General features: G+C 33.5%; 1 protein-coding gene across 3 annotated transcripts in view; it reads right to left on the minus strand.

Moving 5' to 3' along the window:
- The window catches only part of LOC100922072 (WD repeat-containing protein 19-like), a 126,615-nt gene that overhangs the window by 90,660 nt on the left and 12,891 nt on the right, over positions 1-23,064 (minus strand). For all 3 annotated transcript variants that reach the window (XR_004230444.1, XM_031944261.1, XM_031944260.1), the window contains exons 5-10: positions 14,127-14,242; positions 13,646-13,761; positions 9,749-9,829; positions 7,612-7,724; positions 1,081-1,254; positions 241-311 (exon numbers count right to left, since the gene is read on the minus strand). Coding sequence is in view for 2 of the 3 variants with exons in the window: in XM_031944261.1 (XP_031800121.1) it covers positions 241-311; positions 1,081-1,254; positions 7,612-7,724; positions 9,749-9,829; positions 13,646-13,761; positions 14,127-14,242 (671 nt within the window). In the remaining variant the exon portion in view is untranslated. The remainder of the gene's footprint in view (positions 1-240; positions 312-1,080; positions 1,255-7,611; positions 7,725-9,748; positions 9,830-13,645; positions 13,762-14,126; positions 14,243-23,064) is intronic.

Raw genomic sequence — 23,064 nt, forward strand, 5'->3', positions numbered from 1 at the left:
ATAGCCCAATACTGTTCCTTCCCAAAACTGAAGGGAGGTGCCATTGAATTGGAAAATCAAATGAAAAAATGGGAGCTATACTATGAATATTTTAAAACTGAAGGAGAAGTTAGTATTTTTCTTTAGTCTACTATTTACTAATGTAAACCACTAGGGAAAGCAAAGATAAATGGAGACAAGTTGATTTAATTGATTTTAATTAAAAAAAAAACTAGTAAGTTTGAGAAGCTATTACTATACCTTTATTTTCATCATCCAGATTTATTATGGCATACATTTCTTTCAGTTCTGATAAATCATGGATTTTAATACTGAAATAAATAAACAGATATTAATTTTACTCAATCCCATTTACCAGAAGGTTGACCAAATGATTGTTTTTCCACAATTAATGAAAGAATTTTGATCTTTACCAAAGCTCACTAAATCATAGGCCTTTCAAATTAATAATAAAATAACTTTCATTATTACTAAATTAAGTGATCAACTAATTAAAAGGCAGACAAGAAGAAGACAACTAAATTGACAAGAAAAAAATTTTTAAATCAAGAAAAGGGTCACTATCAATTATTTAAATGTAAATATTAATATCACAAGTGACCCTGTTAAGTCTAAAAAAACCTGACAAATAATTAAAATGAAATTTCTAAAAGGTATATAAAAATAAAAACTATTTTTCAATGAATTTGGGAATTAAAGTATCAGAAAAAACTGGGAAACTTTTTAAACAAAAGCAAAATGAAGTAGATTTAGTCTACAATTATCTGCATAAGTTACCAAAATGGCAATTTTTTAAAAATCAACATATCTTTTTTTTAAATTATCCAGAATGGTTATTTACTGTTTTTCAGACTTTTGAGTCAGGATTCTAGGAAACTTGGGAGATTCAGTAAATCCCTTCTTTCTGGTGGTATTTTTTTTTTCTAAACGAAGGTATAACAATAATTATGACTGATCTGATTTATAAGAAAAATTAACTAAATGACTTTGTAATGAAATTTTTGGTAAGTTCAAACATGGGACTTAATATGAAAACATATACTATTTTAGTGCAATTAAAATAATTTGATTGTTACCCACCAGTTGTCTCCACATGATGCAGCTTTATTTAGTGACTGGGATATTGCAATGTTGGTTAGACTATCTTTATGGTCACGGGTTTGATAAATTTCTTGACCAATTTCTTGAAAATGTGTTGAGATAACCACAAAATACCCATGTGAAAAACCAATCATGATGTAGCCATCACCAAACCTAAATTAAAAATGAATATTAGGTATGCAACACAAAGGTAAAATTTTACAAGTTTTTTTTTTTTGCTTAGTTTCAAAATACAAGAGCAATACATCAATAAATTCTATTATTCTCAAGTGATTGTCATTAAATTTTCTTCTAAGATTAGGCCCTAGCAATAGAGTCTATAGATAGAGGTAAGATTAAATTTGCTTATGTAATTTTATTATCAAAAAAATTCCTGTTTAAGTGATTTATACAAATAAATTTTGTAGAAATAAAAAATCACTACCAATAACAAGATTATAATAATTCCACACTGTTTCAAGATGCTCAGTAGAATTTTATTTTACATATTACATGAGAGAGTGATCTTTACTTTCAGCTAGTTGCTGCAGGAATGAAAATTATGAGTGAAGAACTGACAGGAATTAAGAACTGAATGAATATGACATGAGCAAAGAATGATGCTAAAGTAAGAGATTTTAACATAAATAAAAGCATTCAAGACAGTTAAAGAAACTATCTGATATCAAGTTGAGAAGTGTTAACAATACAAAGGGGGGGAGTGTACCTTAGTTTAAAAAGAGGGGTATTAAAATGTTTCTATTTGTAAGCGATTTGGTAGCATATTTGGTTGGTTGGTTGTAATCCTTACTTCTCAAAGAGGACCAAAATGACGTCACTAGGTCAAGTTACAGGGTGTCCAACTGTGGCTGATCAGACAATGTGAGGTCAGAATGCTCCGCCACAAGTCAGGCATAAATAGTCCACATGAATATTTGGGTGGCTTCTCTAATTTTGCTATCTTGGGTTTCTTTTGAACTAATTCAATTCTGCTTTGCCCATAGACACAGTATCTTCTCTGATACGGACTTGTACCAATTTCTCCCATTTCCTACAATCAGTTCCAAAGAGAGACGTTGAGAGTGTCCTTGCATCACTTTTACTGACCACCTTGTGAGTGCTTGCTCTGTGTGAGTTTTCCATAAAATAATTTTTTGGGGAAGCATACATTTGGCATTTGAACAAAGTGGCTAGCTGAATGGAGTTGTGCTCTCTGCAGTAGAGTTGGAATGCTGGGCAGTTTAATTAGAGAAATGTTTCACCCAATGCCACACAGGTAGCAAAGTCAGAGTGAAGATTTAAACTCCAGAGCCAATTTATGCTATATTACACCATCTCACCTTAAGAGGAGCAGAGAATGTTTGGGCCATGCTCTCTATCCATTAACCCACTGACTCTTTAAAAAATCTTTTTATTTATTTTTTAATAGTTGTTGCAGAGGATTAGGATGTAGAGAAGCTAATTAAAAAACTTAATATCATACAAATAATTAACATCTTTTAATATTCTGTAACTTTGAAGTAAAATTGGTCATAAGATGGAATATATGTATATTTACACATGTATATATGTGCAAATATTATAAAACATTTTTTCTTAAAACAAAAAAGGTCAAGAATTTTATGGCCAATATAGAAGCTTCACTCCTATATTTTAAAAATATTTTCTTAAATAAGAGAGCTGGGAGGTTCAGGACATGATAAAGCCCAAATAAAATCAACCCCCCCCCAAATGAAATGTATTTTATTTTGACAGGAAATAACTAGCCTTTAATGAATAGATAGAATAGTTCCTACCACACAGAAAGCATATCTAAGTCTTGGTTTTATATACACACACACACACACACACACAAGCAAAACAGTCCTTACCTTTAGGGAGCTTACATTCTAATGGGAAAGATAATACATAAATAGGAGCTGGTACTCGGAAGATGGAGAAGATTTGGTGCAAAGTGATTGGAAAGGAGAAAGAGAAGATATTAGCAAAATTATGGCTGAAGACTTTTCTGAAATAGTGACAGCCAGTCACCAATCAACAGAGTAGAGCCTCAGGGCATAGGTTTCTCCAGGAACAGCAAATCATTTCTGAATCAACTGTCTGTCAAACCACTACATTTTTAGAAAAATAAATAATAATCTAGAAGAAAATAATAAATGAGGGAGTATGGCATACAACTGAGTCAACTCCAACCTGACCTATATTCAGTATCAGTTGATACTGAAAGAATTAAAAGAACTGATATTGATACAGATTGTCACTATTCCTAAGGATGCTTAATTAAGGATATAAATCAATGATGTCACTAATATAAACAATTTATATAAATATATATATATATACACACACACACACATATATGCAGTATAACAAAGAGACCAAAATAGCCTAGAATGCCTCAGCCAGCAAATGTGATCTCCTCACCAAGTGAAGAGATAGGACAATTAGGGACAATGCTGGTTTAATAGAAACTCATTTTAAAGATTGGAGGACAGTGAAAGATTCTGAGAAATATTGCCTCATATTTCAAAAAAAATTATTTCTTTCTAGTAAATTTGTTTATTTTTAATACACATTACTTTATGAATCATATTGGGAGAGAAAAATCAGAGCAAAAGGCAAAAACCATAGAAGAGGAAAAAAACAGAAAAAAGAAATGAACATAGCATGTGTCGATTTACATTCAGTCATCTTAGTTCTTTTTTCTGGATGCAGATGGCATTTTCTATCCAAAGTCCATTGAGATTGTTTTGGAATTAAAAAATTTATTAAGTACGTGTTTCAAATGTTTCAAAAATTGTATTAGGGAAGCTTCTGTGGATGCAAAGACAAAAATAAATAGCCCTCAAGGAGTTAACATACATTGAAGGAGACAATTATATGTATAAGCACATAAAACACATATGCAAAATAGAAAACAAGGTGATTTTGTCAGGGTGAGGAGGCCTAGCAACTGGAACCATCTAGAAAAGACCTCAAAGTAAAACTTAAATTGACTTTTGAAGGAAATTAGGACTTACAAATTAGAGAGGTACGAAAGGAACATTCTAGGCATAGGAGACAGTTTACACAAAGACAGGGAAACTAAAGGAAATGTCATCCACAAAGGACAGCAATGAGGTCAGTCTGGGTGGGATTATAAGGTGAAAGAAGAGAAATAATATAAAATAAGGCTGGAAAGTTCCAGATTGTGGGGGATTTTTACTTTTTATTTCTTATAAATGACAGAGGCATCACCACATTTGGATTCAGTAGCACAGATCCCATTAGGTTACATCAGGAAATAACAAATGCCACTAAAGAAAACAAAGACAGGAAGAAGAGCTAGCTGAACTAGACAGTATATACTTAAGAACTCTGGGCTGAAGGATAACATGATTTTAAGACTATTAAGGGGTAAATTGACTCTTACTCTAGAGCTGAGAGAATAGACCACTAATGGCTTGGGCATTAGACCTCTCTAAAAGACTGGCATTTTGTAATATTTGTAACTTCCATCTTATGTGGGTAATTTTTGAATTCTATAAAATTTGTGAATATATAAGCTTTTATACTTATATTTATATACATGTATAATATATAACAAAATGTTCTATATTATGATGATAACCTATATAATATTATATATAATGTATAACATATATAATTCACAATATATGATGCATAACATATATAACATGATATATAATGTATATGTATGTTATATAATATTTTATGATATAAAATACAAATATATTATAACATTTTATATTACATATAATGTATACTATATTATATAATATTTCATATAGTATATGATGTTTTACATATTTTATTACATCATATATTTTGTATAATATGTAACATTTTATATCATATTATATATTTATTTGTTTGTTTTTGCTGAGGCAATTGGCATCAAGTAACTTGTCCAGGGTCACACAGCCAGGAAGTATTAAGTATCTGAGTTCAGATTTGAACTCAGGTCCTCCCGACTTCAGGGCTGGTGCTCTATCCACTGTGCCACCTAGCAGCCCCTATCATATTATATATTATATTGTATTACATTATGTTGTACTATATAATATATACTTTATATATATTTTTAATTATATTATATTGTGTATAAGACTCTCACTGAGTTTCAAGGAAAGAGAGACATAAACAAAACACTTGCTGTTCTCAAGAGCTTATACTCTCCTCATGGACACAGATAAGAAAACATAATTTCAGGGGGCAAATCAAAAATTAAAAACTGGGATAATCAAGAAAATAATTCCTATAGGATTTGAGCTGGAGTTGGCATGCAGGGGATGACTGTGTGACAGGAGCTTAATTCCTTGAGCTCTAATAGGCAATAGCAGTCAGGATCTCTAGGGTCACAGAGATGGATGGAATGAGCCCCAAAAGAGATGCTGTGGAGTATTAAGTTCAAAGGGTGAAACTGGAAGTTAGAGTGAGTGACCAAAGGTTTACTCTTCCCTCCTGGCCATTTGTTACAGGACATCCAGTATGGTAGAATATAGTCAAAGGCACACACAGGATAGCATTTTCCAAGAATGTAAGGATCTGCTATGCTGCCCTTAATGGAAAGGGAGTAAATGCCAAGTCAAACTATCTTACTGTATCTAGCCAGTCGCAGGCTATGCTCCGTATCTCATCCAGTCATACTCTCCAGGCATCTTGCCATCCATCCTTCCCCAGCCCTTCTTCTTCTTAATGCTTTCCCTAGGAGACTGTTCCCAATGTATCTTGTATGTATCTTATCTGCATGTTGTCTCTCCCTTTGGGCTTTGAGCTCCTTAAAAGCAGACACTGTTTATTTGCTTCTTTGTATTTTCAGTGCTTATTATTACATAGTAGACCTTTAATAAATGCTAGCTGATTTGATTTGAGTCGTCTTGTCCCAATGTGCATAAATAATACAATCCTTCTTTCCTGCTTTCCATCCCTTCTTTTGAGAATAGTAATCAATTCAATACAACCTTTACTTCTTTAATTTCCCCAGATGAAAAATGCCTTCTCTGGATACCACTCTCTTTTATGTTACCTCCCCATATCAGAAGATAAACTCAAGCTTTTAGGTCAGGGATTATATCACTTCTGTATCCTATTCTTAACACTTGGTGTAGTAGAAATTTAATAATTTTTTCACTCATTGATACAATTATGAAAGGAAGAGACCTAATATGAAAAGATGCTTATTGATGAAAGAACACAGATTCCATCAAAAGATTGTGAGAGGGAAAAGTAGAGCAAGATAATGGTTCTCTCAAGGTAGATGGGAATGAACTGGATGTGATGGCAAGAGAAATTCACCTAATTGAGTCATAACTCTGAATCACAAAAGAAGTAGAGGGAAAAAAGTAGTTTGCTAGCCATACAATGGTTGATTTTCTCAAATTTCCCAGTAAGCAGTGGCAGCTTCTTTCTGAATCCATCCCAATGGTAAGGAAGAGGAAGTCTGCTGTTTTTTTATTCTCCCCTATAGCTGAGACACTGGACCTGGGATAGTTATGACTGCTGAATGGTTATAGAAGAGGGAGATTTGTTAATTTTCTCATTGTTCCCAAATAAGCAATAACACCTCTTTAACCCTTAGTGGTAAGCACAAACTGAAGTACTGATTTTTTTAACTCTTGCCAGTGAACTGGTAGAGAACTGAATAAGCAGACTTTCATAAGCATACTTCTCCAAAAGGGCTTATCTTTACTGTTACACAATTGACTGAATAGTGAAGAATATCAAAGATTGCACTGTGCTTGTTGACAATAATTGATTTCATAAAGCAAAACATTATCTTCAAGACTCTCCTCCCACAAAGTGTCTGCCACACCCTGAAAATAATAAATGATTCCTCAATAGCTTTCTTTGATGAGCCTATTATTATTCACATTAAGTGAAGCAGAAAACAGGCAAAGGTCATTGCCAATAAAGGTTGTTCAAGACAATCTTAAATTGAACAGATAGTCCCGATAGATGGTTAGGTCATGCAGATATTCCTTTTCTGGGATTATACTGAGTGCATAGTCACTTAAAAGATTTGGGTCTAATTATCCATACAGGGAAAAAAATTTACAATCTTTAAAATCAATCCACCAAGACATATATCCTTGCCAGATAGTAGTTGAGGACAACAGTCTGCAGGAGAAATCAGGAGATACACAAGAGTATCATAAAGGATATCATCAAATGGATGCATAAATGGACAAGAAAGTTAGCTGCTTATGTAGAGAGTGAAAAATCACCTATGAAATGTTAAAGATCTAGAAGGATTCTCTGTGAAGGATTTGTAGGGGAGTTTAGTCACACAAGTTGAGAAAATTGCAATCTATACAGTTATAGAACTATACAGATCATAGAGCCATTGATAGATCAAAATGTAGGCTTAGTTGGGTAGGGAATAATAAGTTCATGATCAAGAAAAGCCATCATAACTTAGCAGGAAAATAGAGACCAGATTAGAATCTATGATTTCAGCTGAAGAAATAATTGAAGTGTTTAAAAAGTCAGTAAAAAAAATTCGTTATCATGACGATGGCAATGACTTACCAATGATAACAAACAACTTGGCCATAGTGCTGCTGGAATTCCAAATCAACTGGATTTTCTGGACAATTCACATTAAACAGAAACAAATTTTTCTTGCCAACCACCACACTTATCTGTCAGTGAACAAAGTATTAGCAACCTAAATTACAAAAACTAATAAAATTAAACATTAAACAGTGGTATACAAAATAATATGGGCTCGAAAACCAGAAGATAATAAACTACTATAAAAATAATGCACTATGGGAACCAAAGCAGATACTAAGAGTCTTAGATAAATAATTGCCTGTTATGTTGAAAAATCAGGTAACTTTCTCAGAGTCACCCATCCACTAAGTTTGAGAGAGGGGATAAGAAGTCAAGTCCTGACTGAGACTGGCTCTCTATCCACTTCATCACATTGCCTCATTGTATCTTACCACTTGGCAATAACAAAACCAAAATTATTTTAATGACTCCAAACACTTCCTTAAAACAAAGACTCACCATTTCAGTACTTATATTCTACTAGTGCTGCTGTGTAGCTGCTAGACATACAACATTATAATCTCTAAAATACAGAAACTGAGTATTATTCAAGAACAATGGCGAGGTACTTGTTAAGTACAAGTAAGTTGCAACCCATTATAGGATTATAGAAGAGAGCTGGGGTGAAGGATATCCTAAAAGAAAAGTACAAGCAAATGAGGAAGTTCAAGAATGCCAAGTATGAAGGACAACGCCCAGAAAGCAATATATTTCGCTGGTCTTTTCCAGAGAAGTGAAGACTCCACCTCTTCACTAAACTCCCAGCATGTTGACAGGACTCCTGAAGGCCACATTTTGAGAGGATGTGAACTAGAGCCTGCTAAGTTGTGGTCTTTGTTGTTGGAAGTAATAGTCAGGGGGCAGCAAGGTGGCTCAGTGGATAGAGCACCAGCCCTGAAGTCAGGAGGACCCGAGTTCAAATGTGATCTCAGATACTTAACACTTCTTAGCTGTGTGACCCTGGGCAAGTCACTTAACTCCTCAGAAAAAAAAAAAAAAAAGGAATTAATAGTCAGTAGTGAAATTTAGGATTCACTTGAATAATTGAGACAGTAGGGATAGCCAGTGGGATACAGGAGAAAAAATGTTGGATTTAAAATCATAATATTTGTGTCCTACATCTGGATCAACCACTTACTTTTCATATCATCATGGATGACTTCATGTCTCTTACCCTCAATTTCTCCTTCAGTAAAATTGAGACAATAATATTTGCACAGTTTTCATAGGATCATTATGAGAAAAGAACCTACAAAGAAGTGAATTCTTATAATGCCCAAGATATTTTTAATGCCAAAACATGTCAATATTTCAATAATACCTATGAACTTTGAGTTTTTAAGCATAAGTATTTCACAGATCATCCTCCACAAATACAAATACAAAGTGTTAACTTTGTGAATCATACTTGTGAACTCTAATGAGTACTTAAATACTTCTTGATTATATGAGTTCTCTAAAGGTGTGAACACAAGCATTGTATCAATTCCATTGAGTTAACACTAGGATTCTAACATCTCCCTTGAGTCATCACCTTGTTTCAAGTTGAGTTAACACTAGGATTCCAACAGTGAACAGTACTTTTATGGTCATAAAAACTAAAAAACATGTAGCTATTCTGTCCTTGCAAAAGGCTTCACCAAGATGAATAGGATAAGTAATGACTGGAAAAGGACAGGAAATAGATAAAAGTATCTCAACACTCTCCTCTATCTCTTTCATGAAATAAATGTCATTTAATGCTCATATAGAAAGCTTCATCATATAATGAAAAGAGTCAGAGTCAGGATAGCAAGGCTCTATTAACTTGGGCGACTTATTTAACTCATCAAAACTCAGTTTCCTCACTTTTCAAATAAAGGGGCTAGACAAAATTATTTTTAAATTGTCTCCTAGATCCAAACTTTTCTTCTATTTCTCAATATTTCTATATGAAAATTACTATGTGAGGTGTTATCATAAAGAGAAAGATGCCCAAGATGTAATACCTGGTGTCAGAGAACTTACAACCTAACAGGGAAGATAAGGCATGTTTTGTCAGGTTTTGCCAATATCCATACACATAAAGATAATAACATAAGGATATCTTGGTATCAAACTGAGTTCTTACAGTATTTTCAGTTGTTACTGCTCTGTTTTCACTCTTCATCACTGAAAATTGCATGTCACTAAGCTCTGCTTTCATAAGAACCTAGAGGAGGAAATGCACAATCATTTTTTAAAATGTCTTGAACAATACATTTCAAACCTTAAAGTTTAATTAATTATTTATTGATTTCCTACCATATCGAAAATCCTATGAAAGAGAACAAGAAGTAATAAGAGACAAAATATTTGCCTCTTTAGGAGATTAAATCTAGTTGAGAGGTTCTAAACATATTAAAAGTCAAATAACAATAGAATTTAATATTCAAATAATTTATTCATAATTTATTATTTAGATAATAACAATACAAATGAAGATATTTTATGCAAATGGAAATAAAAGGATTAAATTATCAGGACTAGAGAAAATAAGTACAAAAGAACTTGAAAAAGCAATAAAACATTATTTGGAGTGGTCAGGAAAATTGTATGGAATAGACAGAGTACTTGAGATGAATAATCAAGGGTAGGTAGGATTTAGTAGGCAGAAAAGTAGGAAGAATGGAATTCTGAGCAGGGAAAAAAATAGATATCAAAAACACATAAGTTGAAAACTATTAACATGTACTTGGAGGAACAGTTTGTAAGCTAAATTCGGTTAAAAGCAGGAGACTGGAAAGCTATGCAGAAGTTCTAGGGAATGTTCCAATTTTCATCAAAGGCTAGTGTTATCATCCCTTCAGTCACAGAGTTTATAATCTCTGAAATTATCTGCAGTTCCTCATTCTCCCCATATGCCATCAATAGCCAAATCGTGTTTCTACCAGTACCTCTTCATAGAATTCCTCACCATTTTCAAGATGGAGTTCAAGTGCTACCTTTTATATTCTGATCTCTCTAACTGCAAGTGCCTTTCTTCCCTAATTATCCTGGATTTAGTTAACCTTGTATTTATTCTATACACATTTATTTATCTACTCTTCATGTGGTTTTCCCAGCTAGAAATCAAAATTTATTTCATTTTTTTGTTCTTCTATACCAGGGTCAAGTACAGCATGCCAAATAAAGGCTTACCAAATTGCTGATCGATTGATTAGTGTTCTCTAGCATTTTGCAAATGACAATCAAAATCCTATTGGAGTATATGTTTTAGAATGTAAAACTTACATTTATCCCAATTAAATTTCATGTTAGATTTAGCCCAAGAGTCTAACTTTTTATTCTCTTTATTTTTATTCATTTTATTTTTATTCATTCTTTTTAAGTTTTATTGATGGCCTTTGCTTTTAACAGCATACTCATTTCCCTTTTTTCTCCTTCCCTTCACTGAATCCTCTTATAACAAAGAAAAACATTTAAGCCAAACAGATAAGTGTATGCCATTGCTTCTCAGTTTTGTTTATCTAACCTGTTCTATGCCATTGATCGATTCTTTTCTATTTTTAACCAAATCTATTGAGCTTTTTACTTTATAATGTGGGAATTAATATGCCACCTCAATTCCAATTTTTTCCATTAATTCTTTGAGATTCTAAATCTTTTGCCCCATCAAATGAATTTTGCTATTTTGCCTGGTTTTAGAAAATAACCCCTTTAACAGTTTGATGTATCACTAACTTGATATATTAGTTTAAATTGTTATGCCCCAGTTCTCTTTAACTGTTCTGACTCGGTTTCCCTGAACTAGTTTCCTTTGACTCAGTTTCCTTAACTGTTCTTTCAAATCCCCTAAGCTGTAAAAACCTACTCTGGTCCATTAAGATTGGGAACTATTTGCTCTAAGGTTGTAAATTTTTAATGCAAGCAAGATAAACAAGAGAGCAGAACTCCTGACCCTTTCCTGTTCTCAAGAATTTACAATATCCCTCTAAAATATTCCAAGATACCTCACTGACATCTTTATCTCTGGGTATTCAGACATCCTGTCTCTGGGCTTTTAGGATTTATGGTCTCCCCCCCCCATCCTGACAGAAGCCTTCCCGCCTTCTAGTTCTTTGTTTCTAGGGGTATTTAAGGAATTGGGCAGCTCCTATTGATTGCTAGATTCTTTGAGATGACTGTCTCCCCAGTCCTGGGACCAACATGGTTTCCTTGGTCCCAGTATATCTTTATCTCTATCTGACTGAATAATTTGAGATGAGAGTCCTGTCCAGTCAATTATACTCTCCAATTAACAAAATATTGGAAACTCTAATCTCTCTCCTGCCTCAGTTTCCCCGGCATTACAAAATAAACTTTACTCACTTTTATTATAACTAGTTCTTGGCTTAAGAAATATACATATATGCACAGAGAAACAGAGAGAGAAAAGAGACAGAGAAGACAGACAGAAACAAAAACACGAGACAGAAAAGAGTCCTTTAAGTTTTCATATATTGCTGTTAAATAATTATAGACAATAATTTCAGAAATTTATTTATATGTAGAAATAGAAATATATGTAGAAATTTATTTATATGTAGTCAAAGCTACTGATCTTGAGGATAGGCTGTACAAGTTAATTTGAGAATTACTTCTAGGACTCCTCCATTACTTTACTCCCCTGTTGGGACCTTGCCACTAAGTAATTCAGCCTTTCTCTTCATGCACAGCAAAGGCTGACTTCCCAATGCCTATAATAAACTTCTTTTTATCAGTCTAGATGTTTGGGTTTATAAATTCCTTCACAAAGTACCTCTGTACTGCCAAAAGGGGGTTCCTAGAACTCCCTACCTTGTGCCAATCCCAAGGGGACTTAGGGGGAGCCAAACCTCTTCATTGGGTTCCCTGAACCCAAACCTGCCACTAACCTCATCATTTAACTCCCTGACCACCAGGAACCCTAATCTCATCATTTTGGTTTCCTGAATCTAATTTCATATGTAATAACCGGAAAGATAAGGTATAGTCAAGTAATACTGGCCTCCTTGCTGTTCCTCAGACACAACAGTCTAACTCCCAAATATAGGCATTTTCATTGGCTATGCCCTTTGCCTGGAATGCTTTTCCTCATTATCTTTGACTCTTTGCTTCAAATTTTAATTAAAGTCCCACTTCAAGAAGCTCTTTGTAATTCTTAATTTTGGTCCCTTTCTCTCTGAGATCACTCCTAATCTATCCCTTATATCTTGGTTATAACATTCACTTAAAAAAATTGAGTTCCAAATTATATCCCTTCTTCCAGTCTTTCCTCCATTCAGGAAGAAGGCAACCAATAAGATAACAATTATATATATGAAATCATGCAAAACATCTCCTTTTAGCTTAGTTGCCCCTTTGAGCCTCCACCCCTAAAACCATAATCCAAGAAAAAGTAAAAAAAAAAAATATCCTTCAATTGGTATTAAGAGAACAGTTCTTTCTCTGGAGGTAGATGACATTTATCATCATGAGTCTTTTGGAACATGATCAGAGTAGCTGAGTCTTTTTTTTTCCCCCATTCAGAGAACACTTTTTTTTAATATAATAGCTCTTTTAGATAGCAAGTAATCCAATATAGGTTAAATATGTGCAACTCTTCTAAACATATTTCCACATTTATCATGTTGTACAAGAAAAATCAAAAGAGAAAAAATGAGAAGGAAAAACACAAGCAAGAAAATAACAAAAAAAAGTGAAATATAGTACATTGTGATCCATATTCAGGCCTATAGTCCTTCCTAATATTCTTTTTTACTTGGGTTTGAATGCATCAGATTGATCAAGGAAATAATTGAAAAATAATAAAAGTCCTTGGGATTTGGTAATTAGGTGACTTTAAACAATGTACTTCGAGTAGAAGTAAAGGGAAGAAGAGAAGTTAGAGTAGAAGCCAAATTACTTTAAATTAATGGGAGAGAGGATGGTAAAGAAATGAAAGCAACAAGTATAGAGTGTTCTAAAAGTTTAGCAATGAAAGATGAAAAAGAAATAAAAAAGTGTATATATAGGTGCTACTTTTTACCTGTTTTACTGTATCACCTTCCTGATTGCTAACTGTTATAACTTTATCTTCACTACCTAGGGCCAGTAAGTTTTCAGAACTCCAACATCCACATGTTATTCGTTTAGTGTGCTTACCTAAAAAATAAATTAACATTATACACTACAACTAGGCTGCAACATTTTCCCCAGGATCTATGACCTTATAGATAAAGTCTTGTTATATTCTAGGATTAAAACGGGATTCAGAATTCCTTTCTAATGGAGAGTATTATAGTGATGTCCAAATGTTTATTAAGTTGAACTATTAAGTTATTAAAGTATGTGTCTATTGTATTATTAATAAATTGGCGATTTATCTATTAAAATGTCAAAGACTAGATTAAAAATTCATAATACTACATACAGAAAACATAGAATATATATATGATGGGGTTTTTGATTGACTTTTAAATCATTATTAAATTTACATTTAAGAAAATCAATAGTCTGACACTACATACCCAATACAGGAATTTTGCGAGAAGTCTGATGGTTATATATAAATAAGTTTCCTTTAATTGTTCCAATAGCAAGTAAGGATCCAACTTTTGACCAGAGAAGGAAGGACATCTGATCCCTGGAATTAAAAAAAAAATTTAAGCTTTCTGCTTGAAGAATTACAAATTTTAAATGGATGTTTTGTAGCATAATTAAGAATGCTCCTTTATTTCACATTTTGTCAACATTTTTATACATAACAATTGATAGATCTGTTTATTAGCCAAAAGTGTGTATGAGCAGAGGCACAGAATGTTAGAGCTAGAACAGACCTTCAGTATGACTCTTCAGTGTGTAACAACAGCCTCTTACATCTTACATCTGAGGAAATGGAAACCCAGAAGCAATGAAAGGACTAAGACCACATGAGCAATGAGTGATGTAATGGCCAAGTTACTATTGATTTATTTATTATAGAGCTAAAGGCCTTTTCTCTTTCTTCATCCTTCCTGACCTCTCTGCAGCATTTGATGCTACTGATCACTTTCTAGTGCATACTTCTCATGTCCCTGCTCGATCTCTTGGTTCTCCACCCTGTCTGCTCCTTGGCAGTCTCCTTTGCTGAATTCCTCCATCCTCATCATCTTCCCTCAGCGTGGAAAATCCCAAAAGCTTTGTGCTAATTCCTCCTCCTCTTTGCTTCCATATTACTCATTGGGTTCAATTATCTCTATGCAGATGATAATTCCAATACTTCATCTTTAAATGTCTACTGGACATTTGAAATTGGATGTCTATTGTATCTCAAACTCACTCTCTCTCCCCCAAAACTCTTTTTTCTGAACTTCTTTATTACAGTCAGGAACACTACCACCTCCCCAATTACCCAACCAAGAATACCTCAGTGATATCCTCAACTCCTCACTCTGACACCCCCAACATCAGTGGTTGTCTCTTTTCATTTATACCTTCACAATGTTTCTATGTCCCACTCTTTCCAGTAACAAAGCTACCACACTAGTTCAGGTCCTTATCACCTCCCACCTAGAGGAATAGCCTTCTACCTGGTCTTGCTACTACTTCAAGTCTCTCTCCATTCCATTCCATTCTCCACAGTTGCCAAAGTGAATGTCCCACACATAGGTCTTACCAATCATCCCACTGTTTAATAAACTCTAGGAGCTCTATTACTCCTAGGAATAAATACAAAATGCTCTGGTTAGTATTTAAGGTTTTTCACATTTCACTTTTCTGTCTTTCAGCTTCTCATATTATTCCTCTACAAACTATAAAACAAATTAAAATGATCTATTTACTACTCCTCACACATGACACTTCATAACTTTGTACTGGCTATCCCCAGTACCTCTTCCTTGTCACTTCTATTTTTTGACATCACTGGCTTCCCTCACAATTCAACTCAAAGACTACTTTTTTGCAGTAGGTCTTGCTAATCCTTTACCAATCCCATTCATTTAGGCTTTTCCAATTAAGGCTACCTTCTTTTTACTCTGTATCTTAAATGTACTTTGTTTTTTAACATGCTGTCTCACCCATTAATATGTAAGCTCCTTGAGGACAGGAACTATTTTTGTGATTTTTAATTTTTTATATTGCAACTACCAGGCACAGAGCAAGGATTAAATAAATGTCTCTTGGATGTGACATGACATATCTATAAATATGAATCTAGGATCTTTCAAAACCAGAAAGGAACCTGGAGACTTAAATACTGGTAGTCTGAAATGATTTGCTGGCACAGAAATGCACTTTTTCTTAAATTAAAGAAATGCACTCTTGAATGAACTCTCCTCTGTTCAATTCTTTTGTCTTCCTCTTTGCCATCTTTTCATTCTTAAATTTAATATTATTCTTAAATCTTCTTTAATCCATTTTTACTGTATTCTTTAAAACATGTTCTTAGCAAACAGGCAGACTAAGTGGCTTATGATCTACATTACTGGAGGAAGAACCCACATTGAGATCATAGATCTGTCAAAATATCCAAGTATAAACAACAGGTAAGTAAATGCAAATTTCATTGTTCAAGGTTCTTATTCCAAAAAAACACAATTCTAAGCATTGAAAAATATTTGGCTCTGGAAAGTCATGGATAATGAGTAAAATAAAGCTGTTGATTGACATGCTTCTACCAGAATAAATGATAGTATTTGACTGCATATTAGTTCTCAAAACAAGACGAGGAAAGAGAGGAGGAAAATCCATTTAGCCTTCCTGTGGGGTTGAAATGAGGGGCAAAGTCTAAAAGACAAGTGGTTGATTCTTCTTCGGCATACTATTTAGAAGTTCAATTTGGAATTCAGAGTAGAAGCTTCAGGATAGAAGATAACTAGGATGAAAAAATGGTCTCAGAATAGGAAGTAATAAAGCCAAGTAGCTTACTTAGCTCCTCACTCTAAAAAGCATCATTTCCCCAATAAGGCATTTTCTCATATTATTAAACTAAATATGCAACTCAGACTATTAATTCCTTAAAGGCAAAATTCAATTCAATTCAACAAAAATTCAGTGACTATTTATGAAATATTCTGGCTACAAAGAAAAAAATCAAAGTCTTTCAAAAGGTTCACATATTTGCCTTTTCCCCCCAGAATAATATTTTCTAAACCCTGAAATACTGTCTAATTTTGGAATATATGTACCAAACTACCATCCACATAAATTTATTATTCTCAGAATCTTACAATTAGAAAGATTTCAGAAACCATCTAAAAATCCCCAGTTGGACTTGTCAAATATAAATTTATGCCAAACATAAATTCTGTCTCAAATCTGATTCCATAAGATTGAATATACCTCGTTGCATTAAGCATTTACCATGATTATGCCTGTACTTTGTATATCTAGTTATAGCCATCTGAAGCTTTTGGCTTTTGATTTTTTTAATCTTTTTGATAGAATTTTCCTTTTCATTTATTTACCACTTTTAATTTATGAACTTAACTATTATTAATAATCACAAATGCTTCATATTTAAATAGGAACAAAAACAAGGATTATATACTAAATAGTAAATTTTCTTTTAATAGTTAATTTTAAGTGTATGGTAAGCATGCGAGTAACAATTTTCTGTCTGTGGGCCTTCTAGACATTCTTTTAATTTTATTTTGTGTATCTTAATTTTTTATGTGACCTAATTTATTAAGGCTAATTCATCAAATTATTCAAGTTATAAACAACATATATAAGCTTTATATCTCTGTGAAACTCGTCCATATCCTCCAATAAATCACCAAGATGATCCATCTCAACATTTGTGGAGCATTCCTTGAATTCTCTTGATGTTACTTTACTAGCAAAAGAGAAGGTGGGCTGCATATCAGTTATTTACAGCTACAAAATGTAACCAAGTCACCTTCTTTGCAGTCAGATTTATCTTTGATGGTATCTGTCTTTTATATGATTTCTCTTGCCAGTAGCCATAGCAAATATTTAATTTTCTAGTTTTATAAATATTCTTATATAACCTATAGAACAACTGTGTTTGACTGATCTTACATTTCTATAGCCCCCACTTTTTCAGAAGTCACAGTGGCCCTTTGCTTTTAACAATGCTCTTCTTAAATACTGCTATCTCTTATAATTTCAGAGTTGAAAGCAACTTGAGAATTTATCCAACTTATTCCTAGACAAGAAATCTTTCCATAAGAAGCTCAACAAATAACTACACAGGGGCACCTAAATAGTGCAATGGATAGAATGCCAGCCCTGAAGTCAGGGGGACTAGAGTTTAAATATGGCCTCAGACACTTACAGGTTACTAGCTATGTGACCCTGGATAAATCACTTAACCCCAATTACCTAGCCCCCCCCAAAAAAAATGAAAACAATGCAAGTAATTATATGATCTTTTATTCTGAAGATCTCTAGTAAGGAGAGAACCCCTACTTCTCAAAGCACTTAAAGTACTCTCACTGTTCTAAAGGGCTGCTTTTTAATAAGCCAAAATGTTTCTCTGTAATTTCCATTTGTTCCTCCTACGCATTCATTCTGAAGCCAAGCTGGATAATAAATCATATTCTTCTTCCACATAACCCTTTGAATATTTGAAGACCACATTCATGATCCCAAAATCTTCTCTCCTGTCCAGTCTAAACATCTCCAGTCTCTCATTTGGCATGATCTCAATGTCCCTCACCAATCTAATAATGCTCCTCTACATGGTCATCATTTGTCAAAAATGTGACACACAAAACATCTATGTGTGTGACTGTGTGTGTGTAAATACACACACACACACACACATATATATATACATGATTAAAAAGCTTACAGTAGCTATGCAATCAAAATAGAAATGGCAAGAACATTAGAAAAAACAAGAATGAAAACAGGTACTTTTCACAACTAAATGAGAAAGCTTATCCAAAAAAGGAACAGATAATTTTTTTTCTGCAAAACAGATCATTCAATTACAAGATAAGACTTTTGCTTACAAAATATCACAAGAAGAGAAAAAAAATCTTTGAATCAAATAGAAGTCCACTATCTAAGATATAAACAAAACTAACACAAATATATGGCTGACAACCATTACCCAAAAGATAAGTGGTCAGAAAATATCTACACATGAATAGTATTTCCTATGGGCTAAACATACTGTTATAAGCACTGGAAATACAAAAATGAAATAGTCTTTACATTTTCAAATAGCTGATTATACTGTGGGAAACATGCACATATCTAAGTACATACAAATGAAATGTAATTTGTAATTTTTAAAAATTTTGTTATGAACTTAACCAACAAATATGAGCATTTCTACATGCAAAGAACAGAAAAAGATTACACAAAATCATCATGTGCAGAATTTTACAAATTCACAAATTCAAATATTGCAAATCCCACAGTTACTTCCAAAGGTATTCCACTTGTCTATATTTTTCTAAATTTTCTTTGGCTATATATTTTTAAAATGCTTTCTTGATGTACTTAAGATTTTCTTTTTGGGTTGGGTTTTTTTTGTTTTGTTTTGTTTTGGTTTTTTTTGCATCGCTGATGCTGGAACTTTTTCACTTCTCCATTTTCCCTCCTTACCAAAAAAAAAAAATGTTTAGCCCTCCCTTATAATAAATAAGCATACTAATTTTAAAAAAATTCACACATTGGCCACATATGGAAGTATAAATATTCGCTATGTCTAGTCCAACATGTGTCCAGAAATTGTAAGCTACTTGAAGGATTGATCATCTTTGGTTTCTTTTTGTATCACCAGTGCTTGGCACACAGGTATTTTAAATACTGATTGAGTGATAGGTAAGTATAGCATATCTGGTACTTTGGAGTTGTGGTTGATCATTGATCAGATATTTTAATTCCTTCAAAATTCTTGTTCTTTACAATGTTGTAGTCATTGTATAAATTGTTTTCTTGATTTTGCTCACTTCGCTCTGCATCACCTCACCAAGTTCTCTGAATTTGTCCTTTCATCATTTCTCACAACTATGAATGCTGCAAGCGAGGACCAGCAAAAAGGCCAGTCTCTCAAGGAAGAAATTTGTAACAAAGATTGGAATGGTAGGTTATGGCCAAGTTTATAAAGGAATTCAAAAGCCAAAGAAGTCTATAATCTCAAAGCCACTAGGGAACTTTGGAGTTTGTTGAGTAGGGTAGCCACAATGATAGATGTTTTAGGAAATTCACTTTCATGGGATAGGTAAGTAGGGAAAGACAGGAAGACAAAAAAATCAAGTAAAAGGCTACTTCAACAATTTTGAAGGTGAAACAGGCTTGAAATAAGGTAACTGTCATGTATAAGAGATACTGTGCAGGTATAAACAACAGGAGTTGGCAACCCACTAAAGTACAATAAGGAAGAGCATAGTATAATATAGAAGTTGCAAACTTAAGTGATTGGAAATCTGGGGATATCTTCAATAGAAATAGCAAAATCTAGAAAGGGGAAGGAGTGCAATAAGTCCTGTTTCAAACAAAAGCAATTATCAAAAGAACTTTTTGCAAACTATTAACTGTAATGAAAAACTACACAAGATCATTAATAAGAGAACTACAAATCAAAAATACTTTGAGATTTTTCCTGAAACCGATTAAATTAGCAAGGATAATACAAAGTGAAAACAATGTTAAAAGCAATGGAGGAAAACAAACACACTAGAATACTACAGGTACAACTATTTGGGAAAGCAATTTGCAATTACACTTAAAAAGTAATTAAAATGTTCATAACTTTTGAATCAGATATCTTGCTATGTAAATGAGAAACAAAAGAGGTACTCACTGACTGGGAGAGGGCTAAACAAGAATTAGAAATAAAATAAGTCAAGCATTGATTGGAAAAGGGCTAAAAACTGTGGTAAATGGATGTAATGGACTATTGCTGTACAAAAGAAATGACAAATATGAAGAACTCAGAGCCACAGGGGAAGACATGAAGTAATGTAAAGTAAGCAAAGCCAAGAAAATAACAATGACTACAAAAACATAAACAGAAAGAACAAAAATAACTAGTGACCAATAATAGCTCTGGAAAAGAGTTGAGAAAATGTACCACCCTCCCTTTATGGTAGATATGGGAAACCAGGGACAGCTAGATGGCACAATGGATCGAGAACTAGGCCTGAAGTTAAGACAAAATTACTTCAAATCCACTCTCAAGACACTTATTAGCCGTGTGATCACAGACAAGTCACCTAACCTGTTTGCTTCAATTTCCTCATTTATAAAATTATGATTATAATAATATCTACCTCCAGTGTTGTTTTTAAGAACCAAATGAGGCAATACTTATAAAGCATTTAGCACAAAGCATGGCACATAGTACTATGCAAATGTTAATTACTATTATCATTTTTTATATTATTGCTACTACCATTACTACTATAAAGGCTGTAGAATGCTTTATTTCTTGTTAGACAAGGTCAACAAATTGGTTAATTTTACTGAACTGCTTTTTTCCTATTAAAAAAATTATTTTAAAACTGGGTAAGGGAGAAGGGAGGAATATGCTATATCAGAAAAATGTCATTATATAAATTCTATATAAAAATTCATAATCTGATAATTTAGATTTGCCATTCAAAAAGTAAAAGTGACTGAAACTCAATAAAGATTAAAGTGCCTTTTAAACATTTTTTATTGATATCTTTTGACATAACAGTCTCCAGCTATCTTATTTTATCTCAAAAGCAAACCTGAACTAACATTGAGAAGACGTCAGGCCTGCCTCTGCTATCTCTATTCTCTCTCAGGTCTACTCCTTCAGTTTGCTTTGCTGAATCATCACTCACATCATGACAGGTTATAAATAATATAAAGCACCTAGGTGGCCCAGTGCATAAAGTGCTGAACCTAGAGTCAGAAGTCCCGCATCCATTAAAGAAAAAAACAAAAACAAAACCTTTGACTCTGGGAAGTCACGTCACCTGTTTGCCTCAGTTTCCTCATCCGTAAAATGAGAAATGATAATAGCACCTACCTATCAGGGTTGTTGTGAGGACCGAGTAAGATAATAATTGTGAATTACTTAGCACAGGATCTGGTACATAGTAAATATTTGTAAATATTAGCTAGCAGCACCATTAATCTCTTTGGTCAGGGAAAAGATTAAACAGATTTAGGAGGTATGGAGGAGTTGAAAGTCACATTTCTGGAAGGTAAACCAACCCTGATGAGATCACAAATCCACTGGAATCATAGGATAATTTTCATCTTATTAGATGTAGTCAAATGTTCTAGTCCATCAAGATGTTCCGAAACCCTATCATTCAACATGTGAGCTATCTCTCCTAATCTTGTGAAAACTGCAGATTTGACCTAGGACTTATTTCAAATCATCAATAAAAATGTTAAACAGTTCAGATCCCTGGGATGCTGAATTAAAAATCCCTTTATAGGGCAACATCAAGACATTAATAATGATGCTTTTAGGTTTGCCCATTTGCAAAGTTTTGCCTTCCATAAACTGAACTAGTATCATTTAATGAACTAATTCATTAAAAAAAATTAATATAAAAGACTGCCAAAGGCTTTAATTTCTACACTGAACTATATCCACAGCATTCTCCAGTTCTCGATAGAAGATTTTGGGTTCTCCTTTGCTCTTCACTTAAGCTTAGACTTGCCCACATCCTTCATCTCAGTGAAAAACCCAATTCTTCGTATCTACCTCTCATTAAATTTGCAACCAGAAAGTTGCTTGGCATCATCAGCTGTGTTTGCAGAATTTTTTTTTTTTTTGCCACTTCACCAATTAAGTGTTCTATGTTAATTATGGCAACCCAGCCTGGGGTGTCCTATTCCCTTGGTGATTAGCAGTGATCTCCACTTCTTCATGTTAAAGACTCCCACACAGAAGTAAATGAGGCAAGATCAATGCCAGTGGCAAGTATCTCCTACATGACTGCTGGGGCATCAGAACTGTTGCAATCAATGAGAAATAACAGGGGCTGGGGCTCTGCTAAGGTTAGTTTTTTTTTTTAAATAATAATTGGCAAGTGTCTCGCAATTATATACACTAGTTATTTCAGTTCCTTGAATTTCATCTGTTTCTAATGAATGGAACCCACAAATTAGAAGTCAGATTCTGTTTCTTAGTTTTATATCCCAGTACTATGCTGGTATTAGTAAATACAACTAATTCCAAATTAACAAGTGTGAAGTCCTTGTTCTTTATTTCTTTCTGCAAATATCATTTGTCCCCACATAAATCATCCAGACCTGATGGTAGTCATTAGGCTTTATGAGTCTCAAAAATCTCTCCACCATATGCCACACATACTTGCCTCAGGAAAACAGCATAGTTCTCTACTATTGATACAAGAATAATTTTGGCACCTTTGGGAAGGGGATGACCTATGTCCTAAGTTTTTAATATCTTTTTTTATTTGGCTCAACAATTTATTTTATTTATTTTAAAGCTGAGGCTTTTCTTATAGGATGGAATTTAGCTGAGATTTTCAGTAATTTACTCTAGATGATTAA

Source organism: Sarcophilus harrisii, chromosome 6 (genome assembly GCF_902635505.1).
Source record: "Sarcophilus harrisii chromosome 6, mSarHar1.11, whole genome shotgun sequence".
Taxonomy (NCBI): domain Eukaryota; kingdom Metazoa; phylum Chordata; class Mammalia; order Dasyuromorphia; family Dasyuridae; genus Sarcophilus; species Sarcophilus harrisii.